Consider the following 25048-nt stretch of genomic DNA (forward strand, 5'->3'; position numbering starts at 1 on the left):
TTTTTAAAAGTTAAATTAAAATTAAGAGAAATTTTGAAAGTCATTTCAAATAAAAATATCAAAATGTTTTGTTTAGAAAATGTCAAAACACTTCATTTTTATAATTATTTTAGTTTTTTTCAATTGAAACAATTCTGCAAAATTGATACACATTTTGAAATGTTTCAATGTCACCAAACAGATGTTTCAATGTCACTGAAACAGATGGTGTTATAGCTAGAATTCCAGTTCAGGAGTTTAAATGTCACCAAATCTGCATTTTTCACCCCCCCAAATGTTTGTCAACAATTTTCACTTGGCTGTAATCAAGATGTTTTTCAAATATGCATTTTGTTAGTTCCTATTGGTTATCTTTTATTTTCAGATGTTGAAAGAAGTGAGTGAAACAACATACCTTTCCCAAGCCATGCCCAGAAACCAAGGTTTCCCTCTACTACCATTCGAGATACCATAATGTGGTACCATTAAGAGCAGTTTGTGCAGTTCTGCAAAACCCCACCACTGATCTCCTCTTACCTCTCCAACTACTGTCCCATCACTTTATTCCCTTCATATGTAAGCTCTATCTATAATTGCTGTCTGGAGCTCTTGTTTTTCAGTTATACCTAGATCCTGTGCCCTTTGCATTCCACTCACCAAAATTTCTGGCCAAAGATCAGAACCAGTACTACATCCTTGTCCTCTGTGACTGTCAGCTGTCTTCACCACCACTGACCATGCTCTTCTAGAAATCTTGTCCTCCCTCAGCTTTTGTGACTCTGTTCTGTCCTAGTTCTCCTCATGCTGTCTGATCACTTTCAGCATTTTGTTGGGAAAATCCCCTTCTTCATCCCTTCTCCTACTCTGTGAAGTTTCCACAGGGCTCTGTCCTTGGCCCTCTCCCCTTCTCCCTTCACATTCTGTCTCTGGGCAACTTTATTCACAGACATGACTTCAACTATCATCTGCATGTTGATGACTGTCAGATTTACCTCTGACTGGCTCCAGACTGGCTTGGATCACAACCTGCCTTTTGACATGTCTTCATGAGCTTAACCATCAGGTTAAGTTCAGTATGGCCCAAACATGGCTTTTGATCTTTCCCTTGAAACCCTCCCTACAATCTCCTTTTGCAGTCACTGAAAACAACCTTTGCAGCATGTAATGTAGGTGATAGACCACCTGACCAGGACAGTGATAGTGATGATGAAATGCTAAGGGAAATTAGAGAGGCTATCAAAATTAAGAACCCAATAATAGTGGGGGATTTCAGTTATCCCCATGTTGACTGGGAACATTTCACTTCAGGACGAAATGCAGAGATAAAATTTCTCAATACTTTAAATGACTGCTTCATGGAGCAGCTGGTACGGGAACCCACAAGGGGAGAAGCAACTCTAGATTTAGTCCTGAGTGGAGTGCAGAAGCTGGTCCAAGAGGTAACTATAACAGGACCGCTTGGAAATAGTGACCATAATACAATAGCATTCAACATCCCTGTGGTGGGAAGAACATCTCAACACCCCAACACTGTGGCATTTAATTTCAAAAGGGGGAACTATTCAAAAATGAGGGGGTTAGTTAAACAGAAGTTAAAAAGTACAGTGACTAAAGTGAAATCCCTGCAAGCTGCGTGGGCATTTTTTAAAGACACCATAATAGAGGCCCAACTTCAATGTATACCCCAAATTAAGAAACACAGTAAAAGAACTAGAAAAGAGCCACCATGGCTTAACAACCATGTAAAAGAAGCAGTGAGAGATAAAAAGACTTCCTTTAAAAAGTGGAAGTCAAATCCTAGTGAGGCAAATAGAAAGGAGCATAAACGCTTCCAGATTAAGTGCAAGAATGTAATAAGAAAAACCAAAGAGGAGTTTGAAGAACGGCTAGCCAAAAACTCCAAAGGTAATAACAAAATGTTTTTTAAGTACATCAGAAGCAGGAAGCCTGCTAAACAACCAGTGGGGCCCCTTGATGATCGAGATACAAAAGGAGCGCTTAAAGATGATAAAGTCATTGCGGAGAAACTAAATGGATTCTTTGCTTCAGTCTTCACAGCTGAGGATGTTAGGGAGATTCCCAAACCTGAGCCGGCTTTTGTAGGTGACAAATCTGAGGAACTGTCACAGATTGAAGTGTCACTAGAGGAGGTTTTGGAATTAATTGATAAACTTAACATTAACAAGTCACCGGGACCAGATGGCATTCACCCAAGAGTTCTGAAAGAACTCAAATGTGAAGTTGCGGAACTATTAATTAAGGTTTGTAACCTGTCCTTTAAATCATCTTCTGTACCCAATGACTGGAAGTTAGCTAATGTAACGCCAATATTTAAAAAGGACTCTAGAGGTGATCCCGGCAATTACAGACCGGTAACTTTAACATCGGTACTGGGCAAATTAGTCAAAACAATAGTTAAGAATAAAATTGTCAGACACATAGAAAAACATAAACTGTTGAGCAATAATCAACATGGTTTCTGTAAAGGGAAATCGTGTCTTACTAATCTATTAGAGTTCTTTGAAGGAGGTCAACAAACATGTGGACAAGGGGGATCCAGTGGACATAGTGTACTTAGATTTCCAGAAAGCCTTTGACAAGGTCCCTCACCAAAGTCTCTTATGTAAATTAAGTTGTCAAGGGATAAAAGGGAAGGTCCTTTCATGGATTGAGAACTGGTTAAAAGACCGTGAACAAAGGATAGGAATTAATGCTAAATTCTCAGAATGGAGAGGGGTAACTAGTGGTGTTCCCCAAGGGTCAGTCCTCGGACTAATCCTATTCAACTTATTTATAAATGATCTGGAGAAAGGGGTAAACAGTGAGGTGGCAAAGTTTGCAGATGATACTAAACTACTCAAGATAGTTAAGACCAAAGCAGACTGTGATGAACTTCAAAAAGATCTCATAAAACTAAGTGATTGGGCAACAAAATGGCAAATGAAATTTAATGTGGATAAATGTAAAGTAATGCACATTGGAAAAAATAACCCCAACTATACATACAATATGATGGGGGCTAATTTAGCTACAACGAGTCAGGAAAAAGATCTTGGAGTCATCGTGGATAGTTCTCTGAAGATGTCTGCGCAGTGTGCAGAGGTGGTCAAAAAAGCAAACAGGATGTTAGGAATCATTAAAAAGGGGATAGAGAATAAGACTGAGAATATATTATTGCCCTTATATAAATCGATGGTACGCCCACATCTCGAATACTGCGTACAGATGTGGTCTCCTCATCTAAAAAAAGATATACTGGCACTAGAAAAGGTTCAGAAAAGGGCAACTAAAATAATTAGGGGTTTGGAATGGGTCCCATATGAGGAGAGATTAAAGAGGCTAGGACTCTTCAGCTTGGAAAAGAGGAGACTAAGGGGGGATATGATAGAGGTATATAAAATCATGTGTGGTGTGGAGAAAGTGGATAAGGAAAAGTTATTTACTTATTACCATAATACAAGAACTAGGGGGTCACCAAATGAAATTAATAGGCGTCAGGTTTAAAACAAGGAAGTTCTTCTTCACGCAGCGCACAGTCAACTTGTGGAACTCCTTACCTGAGGAGGTTGTGAAGGCTAGGACTATAACCGCGTTTAAAAGAGAACTGGATAAATTCATGGTGGTTAAGTCCATTAATGGCTATTAGCCAGGATGGGTAAGGAATGGTGTCCCTAGCCTCTGTTTGTCAGAGGATGGAGATGGATGGCAGGAGAGAGATCACTTGATCATTGCCTGTTGGTCCACTCCCTCAGGGGCACCTGGCATTGGCCACCGTCAGTGGACAGGATACTGGGCTAGATGGACCTTTGGTCTGACCCAGTATGGCCGTTCTTATGTTCTTATGATATATTTGACTTAGACTTCCCTGTAGATCCTCACATCCAGGAAGTGTTTAAATATTGTCACTTCTTCCTGCATAACATGTCTAAGATATTTGTCCACACAGTTAAAATTCTCACCCAGGTCCTTATTTCACATCTTGAGTACTGTAACCACTTCCTCTCTGGCCTTGACAAATGCACTCTTGCTCCACTTCTTTCCATTCAAAGCATTGCTGCGCATGCCTTCTATGTCACCACTGTTTTTGTGTCACTTTACTGGCCCCTTCTTCTGTACCATTGTGATGGGTTGGATCACAGAAACCCCTTTGGGATGGCCAACTGATGTGCTGAGACTACCCCTGAGCCGGTTTCCCCTGGCAGCTTAGGACTTCAGTACCCTGCCTGGTTTGAGCCACACACACTAGCCTGCTACAAACACAGACCCAGGTCTGAACTACGTCCCACAAACTGCAGACTTAACTGAAAACAGCTTAAGAAGTGTTCCTGTCTCCAACACTCAGATGCCCAACTCCCAATGGGGGCCAAACCCCAAATAAATCCGTTTTACCCTGTATAAATCTTATGCAGGGTAAACTCATAAACTGTTCACCCTCTATAACACTGATAGAGAGATATGCACAGCTGTTTCTGCCTCCCCCTCCAGGTATTAATACATACTCTGGGTTAATTAATAAGTAAAAAGTGATTTTATTAAATACAAAAAATAGGATTTAAGTGGTAACAGCTGATAACAGACAGAACAAAGTGAATTACCAAACATAATAAAATAAAACACACATGTCTAAACCTAATACAGTAAGAAAACTGAATACAGATAAAATCTCACCCTCAGATATTTCAATAAGCTTCTATCACAGACTGGACACCTTCCTAGTCTGGGCACAATCCTTTCCCCTGGTACATCCCTTGTTCCAGCTCAGGTGGTAGCTAGGGGATTTCTCATGATTGTTGCCCCCTTTGTTCTGTTTCTCTCCCTTATATAGCTTTGGCACAAGGTGGGAATCTTTTGTCTCTCTGGGTCCCCACTCCTCCTTCTAAATGGAAAAGCACCAGGTTTAAGATGGATTTCAGTATCAGATGATGTGGTCACGTGTCCTCTGAGACCCCCAAGCCTTCATTCCTCCCAGCCTGATTCACAGGAAGGCCTGCAAGCAAACAGAGCAATCCACAGTCAATTGTCCTGGTTGATGGGAGCCATCAAGATTCCAAAGCACCATTAATGGCCCACACTTTGCATAATTACAGTAGGCCTTCAGAGTTATATTTCATATTTCTAGTTTCAGATACAAGAATGATACATACATACAAATAGGATGACCACACTCAGTAGATTATAAGCTTTGTAATGATACCTTACAAGAGACCTTTTGCATGAAGCTATATTCCAGTTATATTATATTCACACTCGTTAGCATATTTTCATAAAATCATATAGAGTGCAACGTCACAGCCATATCAAACACAAACTACTCACCTTTGCTTTTAAAGCCTTCATGGACTATATACTCTCACTATCTATCAGCCTTTGTCTACTATTGTGATGTCAGTCCCCACCTGCACTCTAGCAATGATTCCAGCCTTCATCTCTCACTTGTTAAATTTTCAAACAAGCATCTGTCTGTGTTCCCACCCATGCTGCCCCTCCATGCCTGGCAGGATCTTCCCATAAATGTTGCAAAGCCACCTCAATATCCTCCTTCAAATCCCTCCTTAAAACTTTCCTCTGCCTATGATGCCTACAAGAAACAGAACAATGGTTAGGTAGCCTTTATGGTGCGATTGCTTCTTATCATGTTAATTATCTCAATATTACCTTGTGGTCCCCTGTGTCTGTTGCATCTACCTTTTATCTTGTTTTATACTTAGATTGTAAACTGTTCAAGGCAGAGACCTTTTTTTTTTTTTTTTGCTATGTACTTGTCAGAGCTAGCACTTGATGCAGGCCCCTAGGTGGTACTGCAATATAAATAATAAGATTGGGTCTCTTCTTTCTTACATCCCTTGATCAACAGTGCAATAGTTACCATTTAAATTATCTTTATTCTTTTGAATTAACACCCCATTGTGATGTATAAAGGCATTTAAGACTTTTTTATTAATCTGTCTGCAGCCTAAGGCAGTACAATGGCTGACAGTTGGAAGGTTTTCATGGTAACTATGACTTCTAGAGAGTTTATTTCTTAAACTGAAATCTTAGATTCCGAAATACAAGATGGCAGCCTCCAAACAAAATGGTTCAGCTTGTGGAGCTATCACAATGTAGCCAAATGGGACCCCTGATTTTTTTAAGCACTTATTAATTCACTAGAGAATGTCTAAAGTTAGAGCAAGCAAGGTTGCGGAAGAGGGCTGGAATGGTGGAAATCAGCATAGAGACAACAATTACGTTTTCTTGGGCATATTTTTAGCAAGTTGTAAAGGCGGGTAGTTTATTCTACTAAGACTCTGAACAAGCTTCAGCTTTGTTTGTAAGTTTTATCTTGCACGCAAGATAAGAACCTAGTTTAGTCTTTCCCTGAAGTTGAGGTATGGCTGTCTTATTTATGAAAAATGCAAGGCCACTGTGAATTTGCAATCTTAAACATGCTAACAACCTATTAGTATTTCTCAACTGAAAATGCAATTAACCTTACTAAAACTTTCCTTCTCCTGGAAAATTAAACTTACCTATTGCTCCTTTTTTCTTCTTAAAACTCATTCATGTAAGTGTCATACATTTGGTGTATTAATCTAGCATGATAGTAACACATGTTCCATGCCCCAAAGCAGCAGATACCATCTGTGTATAGTAGATCTCCCTATTCAGCTTAGGTTTCATTGGGGAAACTATTATTGTAAATTGGTAATTTAGAAAACCTGATCTAATCTAGTTTGCTGTAGTGACAATAAATCATGCTGTTGAGGCCTACCTTTCTCCCCTAAGGTTTTCTCCTGGGATATGACACAGCGATGTTAAATTATTTTTTTTTTCTTTACACTTACCTGCATATGCAATGATCAGTGATACAGTGTCTTTTCACTCTGACTGTTAAGGGAGCACCATACAGAGAGAGACATTAAAATTCATACAGGATAGTCCCCTGGATCCAAGGGTCTCCACAGGGTGTTGGGCATTTGTACGACAATCCGATGCTTCCTTCCTATCTTTTCTCTTTCTCAATAATGGCAGAGCTTCCTCAGGAGCTATTCTATCATGCTGCAATTGTCCCAACCCTATCCTCCATGAGAGGGATGATCCCAATGTGCGGAAAAGGGACTGATTGGAAGATGATGTAAATTCCATGCAGGTTTGAAGGGGAAGAGGCTATGGAGAGGGGCTCAGTCCCATACTCTGCCCATCCAACCACAGGTCTTGGACCTGCAATACCCCAGGTGTGTTGTATTCCTTAGAAGTATCTTCCAATGACCCATTGTAAGCTAAGTGGCTATCCCTCCCTGTCACTCTCTGAGGGAGGCCATACCTCCTCGCTGTCATGTACCTGTAATGGTGAGCTCAAAAGGGGGGAATTAGCTGCACCTAGTGCTTCGGCTCTCTGGCCGGGCACAGCAATACAGCAGTCTGTGAGCCTTGGGCAGGGCAGTAAACAGTTTGTAGGCTCTGACATGCAATCAGGGCAGAGCAGGTAAGCAGTCTGTGAGCCCAGGTAAGGGAGAGCACCAGCACAGTCTAGGGGCTCAGATAAGGGTGAGCACCAACAAATGCCTCCTGGCCTAATATGGGGAGGCTGCCATACCAGGGATGGGGTGGCAGTGGGGACGTGGGTCTGCCCAACTCCATCCCAGCCCAGGGCCCTAACAGTGGCAGAGTGGTCTGCCACTGGGTAAGCAAGGATCCGCCCACAACACACTGACCTAGAATCAGGCCCACACTTAACCAGATGGTCATCTAGTTCCCCATGGCTACTTCCTACATCTCCGGGGATTGGTACCTCTATCTTCTCAGGGAGCTCTGGCCAGTGAGATGTATCTGTCTCCCTTGGCAGCTCCAGCCCAAGTAACCTGCAGGGCCCACCTTTTGTACTTCTGCTTCCTGTCCAGCCCTTCCTCTTTCAGTGGGGCAGACATGGATCTCCTGGTTCTGCCCACCGTGGGCGTGTTGTGGTCCCTCCCTTTCACTCTCTGCAGGAGGCCGCGCCTCCTTCTACACCCATGTAGAGAATAAATGCCTCCCACAGATCTGCCACTTATTCCTTCTCCGGGGATCTGGTATTTCTCACAACATGGTCATCTAGCTCATACTGAAAAGAAGTAAATAAGCGTAATGTAGTTAATTTTATTTGGACCTCAAAAATATAGGTAATAAAAATGAAAATCTTCTGAAAACCAACTAAGACTTTATGAATTCTTATTTGTCTAAAAGTGTAACTGCCTCAGTGACTGATTAATTGTGGATTCTGAACTCATTTCAGTTTTGTGCAAATCCCTTAGAGTAGGTCTACACTGCAAAGTAAGCCCAGGATTTAAACTCACGCTCAAGCCTAACCACCCATCTGTCTACAGACAAATTACATTAACTCTGGACTCAGATGTGATGTCCCAGAATCCCATATGAGTGTAGGATCTGAGCCTGGCTCGAGCCAGTACCCATGGTTCAAGCCCTCTTGCTTTGCAGTGCAGACACAGCCCCACTAGACTCATGCTCTGGGAGTCTACCAAAAGTATCCCACAATTCTACAGGCTGACTTTCTTTGTCCTCTGGACAGTCAAGTTTTCCCACACTCCACCATGATCAAAGGGCTAGAGAGGCCACAATTTGGGAGGGCACTAAGAAGTCTGGGATATGGGTGGCTGGACTCAGGCCCATATAATGCAGTGTAGATACTGGAGTCCCAGGTTGGGACCCAGGATTCAACAATTCCTAATTTGGGGTTACAAATGAGTGCAGACACTTAAACTCTAGTTTCACAAACCCAGGATCTGCTAACTCAAGTTCCGCTAACACTGAGCTTACATTGAACTATAGACATACCCTTAATGGCCCTGAAAATAAGGCCACATTAAAATTTGGAACTGCCAATGAAATTGCTTTTTCAGCATGGTAAATAAGGACCAAACATTTCTTTTAAGCCACTAGCTATCTGAACTTGGTTGTATAATGCTAATTTCAATGATTTGTTATTTAATATCACATGAAGCAGGTGAACTGTGTGGCTCAGTCAAAAGGACGTTATCAATTATTGATAGATTCTAACACCGTATATTTTGTGGGGCCAGACTGTGTTGTTACTTACATCAGTGTAAATCATGAGTAATCAGGTGAAATCAATGGAATTACACTGGTGTAAAACCAGTCAAACCCAGAATCTGATTCAAAGCATGTACGTACAGTTTAGAAGTTACCATAAGTGAAATATAAATGCAATGAACAAAATAGCATTTTCATCCTTACTCTTTGTGTTCCTGTAACATTTATAAAAGGTCCTGCATGTGGCATAGATTTCTAAATAAACCATGGTACACAGTGTGATTATCTTAAGGATGCTTTTCAATGACCTAATTATCCATCAGTTTCTTTGGGGAATGTTTCACCTTGCATAACATCCCTTTATATTGCTGAAAATTTCAGAGCCTCTAGAAGCTGGGCAAATTTTTATTTTTTCATATGGTGTTTTTATTTCTCACCCCCTCTAAAATGATGCTCGTTCCAAATTGTCTGCTGTTCATTTGAATGCACACTTTTCAGAGAATAGGTCAGAAGATACACTCTGGAGCCTTCATATGCCAAGATGACAAAAAATATAATCAATTTCTATTCCCCAAAGCAGGGACTACTGCTATATGTCATTTACTATATGCTACTAATTTCTGTTGTCATGTAAGCCCACAGACCAAGATGAAGACAAGATTTTGGAAGACCATCCCATGGAAGTTTCAACATAGCTAGATAACAAAGTAATGTAGCCATTAAGGTGTTGTGAGGAATTTGGAAATGGGAGACCTACTAATGAGCTGTGAGGGAATAGTTGGGTGTAGTGAGAGTGGGATTTTCACCGTATAAGCCATAATATATACCCAATTGTTGAAGAAGAAAAAGAAGTGGCACAAGTGGATTTCTATACTTGCAGTTAAAAACAAGAATGTTTGAGAAAAGACTTGGACACTTTCTTTTTCTGAAACCTGTTACCTACAGTAGATATTACTGCCATGGTCATGTTAAATTAACCCTTGTAACTTGGTGTCAGCACACAGACAAGTTTAGATACCTAAGAGAAACTTACTGTTTCAGGCTGTCTTCTGCATATGAACTAGCTCTGTAATGTGGTGAGTTAGCTGCATTGATGAATAACATCATTTCTACAAATGGTGCAGCCACTTTTAGAAACACCTGAAAATCTATTCATAAAACTCTGCAGCTGGGGTTTTCAAAGGAGACTAAGGGGATTAGGTGCCAACTTCCACTGAATTTCAATGAGAGTTGGGGCCCTTGCAGCCTTAGGTTCCATTGAATATCCTAGAACATACAGTATATAATTGGTGTGAAAAAACATAGGAAATCTTACTTATTTAAAAGATGGCTTTTGTTTGAGTGTGTTGTGACAATCTGAATCTAAAAAAGACAATATACATGTTAAGCAGCAAAATACTGAGATTATGATCTATTAATTTGGTAATATTAAATAAAATTCATCCTTAAAGATCTATGGATAAAGTTAAAAAAAGACATCCGGTACCTCCTTGTTTTACTGTTTTACTCCTCCTCCTTACCCATTAGCCTGCTTTATTATAATATAGGGATCAGTGCTTTTTACTTTCTATTTGTTTGCTTGGAAAAATCTACTGGCCCTGAAAGCCCTTGCACTTGTCCATCAGACTTGATTGGTCCTATGATAATGAAACCTTAATATTCTCATTCTGATTACATCTTCTAGTTTTTGCTTCCCACTTCAATTCCAACATAACTTTAGCACTCAAAAATTTACAAACCACAGAGTGAGAGATTAATTTTTTGTAACATTTGAAAGTTGGTTTTCAAATTTCCAGATAATATGCAGTTGTCGAATTGGTATCTATCGATAGCAGCCACTATCATGTCAAAATTTAAGATGGGATGGGGTAGCGGGGAACAAGATAGTAATTGGATTGATGTACATTCACACTCTGCTATCTCACAACCTCACAAATTTGAAATAAATGTTGTGCACCATTGGAAAGCTCATTGTAACAGCTTTGCAATGATGTATAGCATTTGTTGCTAGCCCTGCTGCTCCATGAGATATCAGACTTCAATACTTTCAAAGTCCAGCAGTGTGTTTTTGGCACCTGTCCAGGGCTGAATATAGAGAGTCCCAGACCTCCACCCATGTAATTTTCAATCTATGACTATAAAGTAATATCTAGAAGTAGTGACTCCAGGAGTCATTTTATGGAATGATATCATAGTTTGTTAAGTAGAGTTTTGAGTAACAAAAAATTTAACCTGCAGGTGTTTACATGTGACTTCCTATTTGAAAGGATGATATGTGTACTTATGAAATGTGATGCCTTTTGTTTTTCATGTGTACATTACTTTGGTTTATTTAAACCAGATTTTAGCAAAAGAACTAGATCTGAAAAACAGCATATAGTAAAGAATCCATATCAAATGACTTCCAACATGTTACGCCTAGACTAGAGAGAGCTTGATTCAAACTCTCATGGGAGAAAGGAAGTGGGTGGGGGGAAGGAAGGTTTGAAACAGTGGCATACCTGGTCAAGGTAAAAGGGGAGATAATGAAGACCCATATTGAGTAGCTCTTAAAAGATAAGAGTTCTGAAAAGGTAAATAGAATTGAAATTGAAGCTGGCAACCATGTAATTACTGGGAAGGAAAATGATTGTTTTTTATAGGCCTGAAGATTATGTAGGTAAAAATATTACTGTACAAAGTAAAACTCGCATGCAGAGGAAGAAATGGAAAAGAAGCATTTGCCAAATGCACTTTCTTAATGAGTATCTTGCTGCTAAAAAAAAAAAAAGAAAACCCTCAAAAAAATCCCATATAAGTCATACTTTTACACTCATCTTTTGACATTTTTTAATGCATGTAGCTAGGAAGCTATTATGGATTTTGTCTGCTGGATAGTGCACAAGATAGAACTCTCCCTATGTTCAGAGTTCAATAGCCTTTTTGTAAAGAGCTGCAGCCTATTATGTTGGAGATGTATATGTGATGTTCTGTCAGGCCAACTTTACATTTGTTCATTCTTGTTGTTTTCCTCAATCTACAGCAAGTAACTTAGATGAAGAGGACTTTTTTGTGTATTTTTGTGCATTTTTGTGTATGGCAGCATAGACAAGCAAGCTCAATTACTTTATCATAAAAATTGCATTATAAAAATGGCTGCATTATATGTTGTGCCAGTGAACTGAAGATATGCTCAAAATTTGGAACCAGAACCTGTGGCTCCAATGCTGATTAGGGCTGCTAACATCAATACACCTCAGACTCTTCCAGTCTGTGGACTCTCTATCTGTAATGAGTTGAGGGTTACCAGGAAAGTACATACACCAGATTGTGTTCCTATTTGATGGTGTTACGGGTAGTAAAGAAGGGAAAAGTTTTCCTTTAAAAAAGAATTCTCTTTGCGATGTTCCTGAGTCTGGAATCATCAAATATTAAAAGGGGGACTTTTAACTGTAAAAAAAGGAACATATAAATTCCAACTAGCCAGAGGTGAGGGATTATCTCAGAGTCTGGGAATGAACTGGGACCTTGTAAAAGACTGGTTCAATCTCCATCTATGCATCAGGTCTAGAAAACATAATTTTTAATGCAAGATTCTGGGATCCCTCTGTTGGAAAAGCTTATTGACACCAAAAGTTGCATTCCAAATATTTTTGTTTGAATTGGGCTTTGTTCTTGCTGTAACCCTTACCCATTGTATTGTAGTTAACAATTCCCATGTTTGAAGTGTTCACTGCACGGCCTACCCAAACTATTTTATATCATGGTATCTAGGGGTCAGACTCTGATCTCATGCCAGCATAGCTCCATTGATTTCAGTTAGAAACTGTTACTCCTAATTTACAATTTTATAAGTGAGATCAGAATCAGGCCTTATATGCCTTATTTGCTTCTACCCTAGGGAAAAAAAAATAAGCCCCAAAATCCAATAGTTCCTTGGCCAAACTATTCTTTGTGTTGTGACACATACTGTCCTATATACCCATCAGTTTACTTGGGAAACTAAGTTCTAAGGAGAATGATTTGAAATTTATGAAAAGAGAAAATTAATAGGAAAAAAAAAGACAAGATACTGATTGTCTAAGGAAAAGAAACAGTATGTGGAGACACACTGTGGAAACTGAGCCTTGAAAGATTAAAGAAAATCTCATGCAGCATGAAGTCTAAGCATACTCTATACCAGGGGTCTCAAACTCAGATGACCCCAAGGGCCACATGAGGTCTAGTGCATTGGTCCGAGGGCCGCATCACTGACACCCCCCCCAACTGCCTCGGACCCTGCCCACACTCCACCCCTTCCAATTAGGCCCCGCCCCTGCCCCACCTCTTCCCACCCCTTCCCTGCCCCATTCCAATCCCTTCCCTGAAGTCCCCACCCCAACACTGCCCCCAGGAGGTGCAGAAAGGGTGCAGGGTGTAGCAGGGGCTGAGGGCAGGGAGTTGAGGTGCAGGAGGTGTGCAGTGTGCTCAGGGCAGGGAGTTGGTGTGTGGGGTACAAGAGGGGTGCGGCAGGGGGTTGGGGTGCAGGGTGCAGCAGGTGGCTCAGGGCAGAGAGTTGGGGTGTGGGATGTGGCAGGGGGCTCAGGGCAGGGAGTTGGGGGTGCAGGAGGGGTATGGGATGTGGCAGGGGGTTCAGGGCAGGGGGTTGGGGTGTGGGATGTGGCAGGGCGCTCAGGGCAGGGAGTTGGGGGTGCAGGAGAGGTGTGGGATGTGGCAGGGGGCTCAGGGCAGGGAGATGGGGGTGCAGGCGGGGTTCAGGGTGTGAGCTCCAGCCTGGTGCCGCTTATATAGAACGGCTTTGGGATGGCAGCGGCGCTCACTGGGGCCAGGGCAGGCTCCCTGTCTGCCTTAGCCCCCGGCTCAGCGCTGCTCCATTCCAGGAAGCAGCTGGAACCGTGTCCCTGCAGCCTCTGGGGGAGGTGAAGGGGGAGGGGCTCAGGGTTCCCTGCTTGTGCTGCTCTTGCCGCTCCTCCAGGTACCTCCCACAAAGCTCCCATTGGCTGCAGTTCCCTGTTCCCGGCCAATGGGAGCTGTGGGGGGCGGTGCCTGGAAGGAGGCAATGCCGGAGCCCTCTGCTTCCTTCCCCCTACCCCCCGGCCCAAAGTGGCGTGCTGCCGGCTGCTTCAGAGAGCAGTGTGAGGCTCGCAGCATCAGGAGGCAATCCCACAGGGGCAGAGGGGCAGGAGGGGGTGCAGGGAGCGGCGGGGGGGCGCAGGGAGCTTGGCAGGCCACACACAAGAGCCCCGCGGGCCGCGTGTTTGAGACCCCTGCTCTATACTGTTAACAGAAGAGATTTCCTATGGCATAGTGGTTGAGTTTACCTACAGCCCATCGATAATTTCCATCTTGTAAGCGTGAGTGACATAATTCAATATCGATCAGTTCATTCATGCCCTGTGACAATCACCTGATGCTATCTGGCTCCGGTATGTTAATTAAATCAGAATATCTGGTAAGCATCAGCTATTGTCTTGGGCAGGAAACTCTCTAGTTGCTAATTCAATTCATCTCAAACTTAGCCTTTTAGGCATTAATCAGAGCATCATGAACATCTTATAGGGTATTCACTGGTGAAGTACTTATTGAATCCTTTGTGACAATTTTTCTTCCTCCTAATTTTGTTCTATGATATAGGACATTGGAAGATTTTTTTTGTTTAATTTTTTTTAGTAAGAAAGTTGCAGTATGCATGATAGTTTAGCTCATACTGTGCAATGTTGCTTCTTCCATGTCTGAGTAATTCACAGCAATTTCCTGGGTTGTCAGCCATGCATTTTAAGAAACCTAGCAAAATCTAAAGTGAAACCCTTTTATATGCCATTTGTCTGGGAAGCCCTTTTACCTCAATTTTAATAGTTGCATATCAGTGATAAATACCTCATTAGAATCCATAAATAGGTGCATTATCTGCTACTCTCAATTTCCATGTCAGATAGACCTGTGTCGTAATAGAGTCAACACCCTATTAAAAAACAAATAATTTACAAACTACTCATGCAAAAAAGAGAAATGTCCATTTCATTGTAGTGCAGATTATCTGCACATTGGAGTTCCAATTTTAAAAGTAGACTTTTGAGCTAGAGAGAGAGAGAGAGAGTACTTAGAATGGTTCTGAGCCCATACTGCACATATTTATGCAGAAAATATTATTTTTACCTTACTCTTCTCCCTCCTGTTACAATGAATCATCAAAAGTGCTGGCTATCCCTAGAGATCACTAAGACAGTAAACAGTTTTTTTTATACTGTAATAAAAGTAATACAGTTTAATACTATAATAAATGTAAATGTGTTTAAAAAATGGAAGAATTTCAAAATAAAAAACAGCCCAGACAATGATTTAACAGCCAGCATACTAGATCCAGATGCCAAAAAAAAAAAAAAAAAATTCAGGCCTAACACACTCATTGCCCCAACTCACTGTTGTAATAATCTGTATCTAAAGAATGTCATGTAAGGTGTCATATACAAACTGATAACATGCCGATCATCAATATTATTGTATGATATATAGACAGGTGATGTAGAAAGAATTATAGCTGTGTGCTGGAAATATGTTCCTAAAATGTGCTTGGCAGGCAATGCCTAAGCCCAGCCCGTCCAAGACAAATAAATGTTGTTTTACAGGCTTGACTTTGTCTCTAATGTAAATTAAGCAATGTGAGACCAAATAAAATGAAAAGCACATTTACAAGTAAGGTAAACAAACAATAGGGGACAAGATAACCACTTAATAATCTCAACAGAGGAAGGAGATCTTCCTGCCCCTCACAGTGAAGTCAGTGAATGTGACATAGATATAAGCAGAAGCAAAAAGACATTTGTTATTCATCACTGAATGAATGCAAGCAGCCAGAGCGTTGGTAGTTTGAGAAAGTTGAATCCTTCAACCCAACAGGGTTGCAATATCTGAGAACTGACTATAGGTGAGAAACCTGCTTAAACAAAGATTGTGTTGTTTTGTTTTTGTTTTCCTTCTAATCATGTGGGTCCTCTATTCTTACTTTGCATTTGAAAATCTGCTTTGTTAATAAACTTGTTCTTGTTTTATTACAAAACCGTCTCGATGTGCATTAGATTGAAGGGTAAACTCCTCAGCCAAACTATGAGGGTGGTTTGTGTTCTGTCTCTTTGTAGGCAGCAAATTTGATAATTTCTGTGAGGGTCCAGTGAGAGGGACTGGATACTGCAGGGGATACAGTTTTGGGGAGACTTGGAACTGAAAAGGCTGTTGGTGTCAGGACTCTGAGCCAAAGTTGCACAGCACAGAAGCATTCAGGGTTAGAGAGCAGGCATGGACACAACCGATTATTGGTCCGAGTGAACCCCCAAAGCATTGCTCATCCCAAAATGAAATCCTTTGTTTCCATTTTCCCAACAGGAATGAGAGAAATTTTAGCAGAACCAACATTTTCCTGAAGAACATATTTTCTACTCCTCTGTCCCCAAATAAATAAAAATTGACCAAAGCAGGTCTACATTTCACACCCTTTCACACTTTATATATTTAGGATTGAGTTCTTTTTAGGGTGATAACACGCATTGGTTATGGTTTTCCATATGGTTATGGCCAGACTTTCACTGTGTTTTTGGAAGCTCAGCAGAGCCATTTTGGGTACATCTACACAGCAAGTAAATACCTGTGGCTGGCCTGGGTCCACTGGCTTGGGCTCACAGGGCTCAGGTCACAGGGCAATAAAATTGCTGGGTAGACATTCAGGCTCAGGTTGGAGCTGAAACTCTTGGACCCCATGAGGGGGATGGTTCCCAGAACCCAGCCTTCAGCTCGAGATGGAATATCTACACAGCAAATTTTAGCCCTGTGAGCTTGAGTCAGTCGACCTGGGCCAGCCACAGCCTCGCTGTGGCTCTTTTATTCCAGTGTAGGCATACCCTAAAACTCATCTCCTCAGATCACATGATAACAGAAGAATGTGTGGGACAGAGGGCTGCTTATGTTCCTTGCTCTTGACATCCATGATTATCTGGAGGCAGTGATCCTGCTCAGTGGCTCCCTTAGGATACTAGATGGAAGGACAAGACACTAGAGTTTACGACCAGCTACCCTGCAGAAATCTACTTTCTCACAATCCTCCAATATAATAGGTGGGCACTCACTTCTACAGAGTGAAATTTCTCTTGATCTTTCTCCTTTATCCCTGCTGCATTAATCTCTCACTATACTGCCTCCAGTCCACATTTCTGAGGTATGTCTGCATGTGTTTCTTAAGGCTCTTGCCCTTGGGAAGTCTTCCTGTATAACTAACAACAACAACAACAACAACCCTGTAATGTCTCCCTAGGTGACATTATAGCAAATTGCATGACGATTTGAATATATAAACACTTATAATTATATAGGTTCAAGTGCAGCACTCTGCTATGTTAAAATAATCCCATCTAGCCACCTCATTACATTTAGATTTGTAAACAAGAGCCTGTCCCATTTTAACACTTTAGGACAATTGTACTGTGATGAGATTAATTCTAAACAATAACAGCGATTTTCAAAATATTGAATGGAAAAATTCAGACACAAACTAAATTATTTGAGCCCTAAATTAGTGATGCTAAATAATGAAAGTGAGGAAATGCACAGTTAAGCAACAAATGTACCATATGCTATACTATACCTGGGCACAATAGGACACCACCAAAATGACTTTCTTAATGTCCCCATGGCGCTAGATATTGGTGGACATATGGTATGCTCCTGCTAAACTGTGCATTTCCATGATTTTGTTGGTTGACTTTGATAGCGCTTTCTGTTTCTCTGTTGCCAGGCAGGCTTTCAAAATGTTTTGCTTTACTATCCAGAACATAGTAGCCTTACATTTTATTTTGCCATTTCATTTTTACATGGGTGTTTTTTCCCTACCCTCTGTTGCATATTCCAGTTATTGTCAGGCCTTCCAAACAGTTTTGGTTTGTGCCAATTGGCAGGTGATCGGAGTGGAACATTCCCATGTATACAACAGAATTTTTAAATGACTCTCAATCCTGGTAGTAGCCAAACAACCTTGTGCTCCTAGTTGTCTAGAGAGAGAATGTTCACGTGGTCAGCAGAAGCGTATTGCTGTTTTGCAAAGGCTCCCTCCATATTCTCAAACCATTTGAGGATACTAGTAACAATGGGAATAAATCCTCTTGGGGCAACATTAGTCCCAGTGATTTGGACTAGTGACAAGCTACCTTTGCTCATTCTTGATCGTCCTGTAGAGTTTGGCTATTTCCTCCTTACCAATTGTTTGAGCAAAATCCTATACTAATTTTCCCCACCCACCATCTAGTCCCTGCTATCCTGATCTTAGGGATATTGTATATGCTCTTGGATATAATTAACAGTATGCCCTTGTTGCCAAGAAGGCTAACGGCATTTTGGGCTGTATAAGTAGGGGCATTGCCAGCAGATCAAGGGCTGTGATCATTCCCCTCTATTCGACATTGGTGAGGCCTCATCTGGAGTACTGTGTCCAGTTTTGGGCCCCACATTACAAGAAGGATGTGGAAAAATTGGAAAGAGTCCAAAAAGACTAGGGGGCTGCAGCACATGACTTATGAGGAGAGGCTGAGGGAACTGGGATTGTTTAGTCTGCAGAAGAGAAGAATGAGGGGGAATTTGATAGCTGCTTTCAAGTACCTGAAAGGGGGTTCCAAAGACGATGGATCTAGACTGTTCTCAGTGGTACCTGATGACAGAACAAGGAGTAATGGTCTCAAGTTGCACTTAGGGAGGTTTAGGTTGGATGTTATGAAAAACTTTTTCACTAGGAGGGTGGTAAAGCACTGGAATGGGTTACCTAGGGAGGTGGTAGAATCTCCTTCCTTAGAGGTTTTTAAGGTCAGGCTTGACAATGCCCTGGCTGGGATGATTTAGTTGGGAATTGGTCCTGCTTTGAGCAGGGGGTTGGACTAGATGACCTCCTGAGGTCCCTTCCAACCCTGATAGTCTATGATTCTATGATTCTATAAATATTTTACCTGGTGTCAATCATTGACCTCCCAGCAAAACCCAAGTTCCATCAGCAGTCCAATAGTATTCCTTCACTCTCTTGAATCCAGACTTATCACCCAAGTTAAAGCACTTCCTCTGAAAATAAGGTTGTTCGTTTCAAGCACAAAGGGCTAGCCACATTAAAGTTTCTGTATTTTACTTTTTTTTTTTTTTTTTTTTTTTACTCTTTTACTATTCTGTACTGAGGTTAAAAGGTTAGCTCCTTTATTACTATTCAACTACTGGCACGAGCCTCTACACACTGGACCAGATTCTTAACCTCACCCCAATGGAGCTCAGGAAAAGTGAAGATAAAGGCGATCAGTGAGTCACAGTAACCTTTTACCAGTGGCAGAATAGGCACAGCAGAGCTGAGCCACACCCTGTCCACACACCCTCCACCTGTGTTGGTGGGAGGACTGCGGACGCAGGAGCCAGATCTGCCACCTCCCAAGCTTTCCACTGTGGCAAGCTTCCCTGAGTATATATTCTTCACTAGCTATATCTGGATAATTTAAATCCATGTTGATGGCCAGAATATTTGGCCAATTTTCTTTCACTCCTCTGTAGAGACACCTTTTTCTCCAAGCTTTCTCTGTTGTTTCATTTGCATCTACCACTTTAAAACTGAGCTGTTTTTCATAGACTTATCCAGATCTGGACTGAACAATGTGTAGCACAGGGACTGTTTAGAACCCTATGGAGACAGATAGGGCGTAGTGTGCTGTTTTACACATGAGAGATGGTCATGTCCATTTTCCTTGTGTGCACTCAGGAAATTTGTGTTCCAAGTCTGAAGGGCAACAGTTTGGAGGCTTAACACAGAGAAGAAGAATCATGTCCATTTAAAGGATCTGTTACTGAAAAATAGAAATGTATTGCCTGACAATGGGACTTCTTCTCCTAATTCAGATAGGCGCTTTGCAATCCGACCTTTTTGGTGTCATTGATTTTTGTTAGTCTTTGCATTTTATATAAATGACTGCAGTAAACAATGTAACATTTGCTGTCATACAACACCTAGCACAATGGGGTCCTGGTCGATGTCTGGGGCCCCTAGGTACCAGGGTAATACAAATAAATGTATATTTTTAGGAGAATTTAGCCATTGTTTGATGGTGCATAGGGAGATTTAAAGTGTAATTCCATTTTGAAAAGTGACCACATAAAAATGACACCATCAGTTTCTGGGGGTTTGACTGGTTCTACAGCCAATTTTCCCTATGTATGAGCAAAAATCTGATGTTTTTCTAACTGCCAGCCTTCTAAGTTCAAGCGAGGCTCTATGACTCAAGCTGCTGTGGGCTGTTTCCTTCTTGCACATTATCACTAGTAACAATAATTCTGCAGGACCAATGATGCCATCAGTTAACTTGGGCATTCCCGTTGTTTTCATATTATCCCTAAGGGCCCTGATCCTGAAAGCTTCAGTGTGAGCAGAATCTCCTTCAGATCAGTGGGGATCCATGCAAGTGCAGAGCTCTGCGAATGTGAAGCAGATTGCAGGATCTGGGCTTGACTTACAAAAATATAACCCACCTGAAGGCTTCATATTGTGTTTTTATAAGATCGTGTTAATTGTTACTAGATTCTTGTGTTTCCAAGTGCTGAAAAATCATAAGCATATCTTCTATCTGCTTTACTTTGATGTATCAGGACTCTCAGAGTGAATCTTCTACTCAAAAGACCCCGACCCACCAAAACCAAACCGAAACAATCTACCAAAAAAAGTGGTTTTTCTAATTAAAAAATCAGAAACAAAACCCTTCCTCAAGCAGAAATTTAATGCTGAATAAGAAGAAGAGCCAGAGACTCCATGAAGTCTACTAGAGATTTTGCAATTGTTTTCACTTTTACATGGAAGGCTTTCAGACAGTAAGGGTTTTATCCTGTGGGCCATACATCATCCAAGATAAAATAAGGTAAGATAAGCCAGGCTGGAGTGCAACACAAGAAGTTCTTGCTGAATGAACCAAAACACTCAACACAAATTGATTGATTAATTTTTTTCTTAGGGATTTCTTGTCTGCAACAGTTGTTTTGGTTTTGGTTTGTTTTTTGTTTGTTTTAAATGCAATATTAATGCATAGTATCTGATTTCCAGAGCCTGTAAACTGTGCCTGCAAAAAAATTAACTTTTCAGTAGCCTGCAAAACACAATGGGGGCTAGAACCACAAGTGTAGCTCCTAATTGTAAAGTCCAGAATTTCTCCAGGGAGAGGCGTGGAGATGGGAAGAGGCTCACTCTTCAAACCCCAATAATAATTACATTGTCTGTTAGAAAATAAAGCAATTAAACCATGGTCCTAGCACCCACTGTCACACTAGTCTGCAATATTCTGCCCAGGGGGATCGTGCCTGGTCCCTACATAGACTATGGAGGAAAAACTCCTTAGATGCTCTTTCCCACCACTGCGTTCAGAGCTATGTTGGGATGCCCACAAACAAGCAAATATAGTGTATTTATTACTTTTTTTTCTAAAGCTGAGAAAGTTTAGAGCCTATTTATTCTCCAGTCACTACATTCTTTTTCATTGGTGGAATCAAAGCTGATAATACCTGCATCTGCATCTGAAGAAGTGGCTTTTTACCCACAAAAGCTTATGCCCAAATAAATTTGTTAGTCTTTAAGGTGCAACCGGACTCCTCATTGTTTCTGGGAATACAGAATAACTTGGCTACCCCCTGATGCTTTGCTTAGGTATGTTTTTATTATTCATTTAAGATTGAATTTCATTTACTAGCAGTAATAGTAATTTGAATCTGAATTTGTGCTGCGATATTGGGCAACTACTTCTAGAATAACTGTCTTGGCCTCATCACAGAATCTCTCCATTAGCAATAGCCCGCTCACTCTGATTCCTTAAATGTTCTCTCTTAAATAGGACATTACAACAGTAATATATAATACTGGCATAGAAGCACTAAAAGCACAGAACTACTTCAGACCTGTTACAAATATATATTGCAAATACGGAAAATAAAATTGAGCTAAAAACATTTGATGTCTGTGCAATGCACTCCATTTATACCTTGATAAGGATTAACTTAAATAGAACAGCAGTCCCAGTAGTCCTCACAGAGTAGGAGCTGGTTTTGATTGTGATACTGCTGATGGTTGTGGGTGCAGGGGTTTCCTCTATATTAATAGGTTAGAAGACATTTTGCATAGTGTCGTTTATAATGGATTGGTGCTAGCATTGGAAAAGGGTCAGTATTCAAGTTTATTAGTGAAGGCTGGCAAACATATTTTCTTTTACGGACACTTTCAAATACTTATTCTAAATATTCTAAAAGTTGTTAGGCAAGATATTGATTTTACTGTTGGTTCACAACATATGTAATTGTATTTGGGCAATTAAATAATTGAATAAAATGAACATCTATCTCTACTGATGCATTAAAGATATCAGAAGGCAGGAAACCATCAGCTAAATGTTATACAAGGATCAGAGCAGCCCATTAATTTGGAACTATAAATAAAAAATATAGGCTAGTATTAATGGAATTGACTGTGTGTTTCTATTAGCAAGACATATTTCTTTTTTAAAGGGAAATTATTTCCTATTGAAAATGTAACATCCATATTCCTGAGGGAACAGAATGTCATTTGTATCATTTAAGCTCATATCCCTGATTTCCAATTGACTTTTTTCAGTTTTAAATTCTGGTGGTAGTCTCCCTTTCTGGGGGAAAAAAGAGAATAGGGAAAAGTATAAAGTGGCATTGTGCAGTGTTGCCTTGAAAACCATCAAGCTAACATAAGTGCTGATGTATTCATATGAATATATGGAATAGCATCTCTAATTTGGTTAAGTGGCAAAAGCAACCTACAGTATAACAGGGTATTGCTAAGTAATTTCACTGGCTCTCTGTACTAGAGGATTCATTTATTTTAATTCATATCAACCTCATTTTTTATAGGCGGTTTCATTGTAATGGACAATAGTTATTAAAGAATGAGAGTTAACTGTAATTTACAAAATGTTAACCTGGACTCACTGTTGTTGAGCAAAATGCCGTATAATGTATCAAACCCAACATATTTTTTCAGGATAGTTGTTTCTGCATATTTCCTGGCTCCATCCTGCCCTTCAGACACTAAAACCTGGTAAAACAGTGGCTTGCGTTATCTTGATTATTTGGGTGCCTTATTATACTTCCCCACACATACCCAAAAGAAGGCTCAGCAGTTGTTGCTCAAAATAGATGAAAAAATCATATACATTCCTACCACAGTCCAAAAATGCCATTCAGTAAAGAGTCATAGTCATCTCAAAGTAAGTAAGCAAACGTACATTCCCTGCTTCTTGTTGCAAAAGATGATTTCAGATAATTTAGTCTAAAACAATCTCTTTTCCCTTAGGTGCATTAAGGAATCAATTGTTGGGGGGGAAATCCAATATGTGCCCTAAAGTTAACTGAGCTACAAAATTCCTGTCTGATCTAAACTTCTAGTGCTCTACACTTGAGTGATAAAACTTTTCCTTGGAAGACATTTGATCTACCGTAGTTTTAAATTTACAACTGGCATTTCTGATTTGTTTTCGGGTCACACACTTTGTTTCCTTTCAGGTTAAAGAGACAGCAGAAAGTGAGCTCTGGATTTGGGATCAAGCAAAGTTCCACGTATGATGCTGGTGACTCCACGGAGACAGTGAGCAAAGATGAGGGGAGCCAGCATGCTTCATAAAACAACCCTACAGTGACAAGCCTAACACTGATCATTAGGAACAGAGAAAAACTGATAAAGATTTAGAAGAAAGAGAGAGCTCTGAAACACATGGCAGATCTGTACAAAGAAATACGATGTGTATTATTTCTAATACAGTATTCAGGACTTGTATTCATATTACATTAGACTCGCAGGAAATGTGCCTGCTTCAATGTGTACCAAATCTGAATTGGAGTTTGCAGTTGTGAATTTTTCATTCTCAGTTCTCTTGATTACTGTCTCCTAAAGCAAAAATCTGATTTTACGTACTGTGGCAATGTCCTAGTTTATCTTCAGACAAACTGAATTTAAAACATGCAAGGTGAAGGATACCTGGTTCAAATTTAGTATTGTCCAGAGGACAAGGCAATGGACTGGGGACCAGGAGATTTAGAGATTGTATTCCCTGCTTTGCTGCTTACCTTTTATGTAAAGTTGGGCAAGTCACTTTGTTCCTCTGTGCCTCAGTTTCCCCACCTATATAATGTTAGAAGGTGCATACATTCCTTCATACATGTATTTGAGATCTGCAGAAGAAAAGACTTATAAATATCAATATTCATTTAGATTTCAAATCACCCCTCCTCTCATATTTTTTCTGTCCCAACCTCTTCTCCCACATATACGTGCATGCATACAAACATGTACTTATCAGCTTATTTTAAGGTCTTAACTGTGCTTTTGTTTAAATATATCTGTTTTATTAATTCTACGTGTATAAGTATTTAAATCATGTTTAAGTACCAGTAGTCTTCTTATATGAAACAGCACTCTAAGCATTAGGACTTTCAAAATGACAAATTTTGAAAGCTTTGAAATACCATTCTCTTCAAATGTTAAAAAATGATGTGTAAGACCAGCATTTCTCAGCCACTGGGTCAGGGATATTCTCTAACAGGGTCAATAGCAACTGTCCTGGAGTCATTAATAGGAATATGAAAAAAAAAAAACTAAAAGTTTTGGTTCATGGGGATCCTATATACCTAATATGTCAGTTCTGCATATTCTGCATATTTTGCAAACCTAGTTACAGTTTGATGTTGTATCCATATGAGCCTGAAACTCCAAGAGAAATTCTTAATTTCCTATTGAAATCAGCAAGTCTTGCCACCCTTTCAAACTCCACTAGCACATTATATGCCCCTCCTCATTTTCCTACAATCCTTCTTTCTCCCTGCCCCATGTCTTCATGGGCACCTGCCTGGCCTGCTCCCCCTAACTGCTGTCTTTGGGGAGATGTGGGGAATAGTAAGATGGTCTGCTGTCCTTTTTCATACATCCATGGCTGGTGCCCATGTTCTCCCATGGGGTGGATGAATACATTAATTGAAACAGGTAGTTTTTAAACACAGTTCC

The 25048-nt window shown here is 40.5% G+C and overlaps 1 protein-coding gene across 1 annotated transcript in view; it reads left to right on the forward strand.

The window, feature by feature from the left end:
• The window catches only part of CCDC102B (coiled-coil domain containing 102B), a 374548-nt gene extending 349959 nt beyond the window's left edge, over positions 1-24589 (forward strand). The window contains exon 9 of the mRNA XM_054017032.1: positions 23554-24589. Coding sequence (XP_053873007.1) covers positions 23554-23671 — 118 coding nt within the window. The 3' untranslated portion in view covers positions 23672-24589. The remainder of the gene's footprint in view (positions 1-23553) is intronic.
• Positions 24590-25048: the final 459 nt, after the last annotated feature.

This window comes from Malaclemys terrapin, chromosome 2, assembly GCF_027887155.1.
Source record: "Malaclemys terrapin pileata isolate rMalTer1 chromosome 2, rMalTer1.hap1, whole genome shotgun sequence".
Classification (NCBI taxonomy): Eukaryota; Metazoa; Chordata; order Testudines; family Emydidae; genus Malaclemys; species Malaclemys terrapin.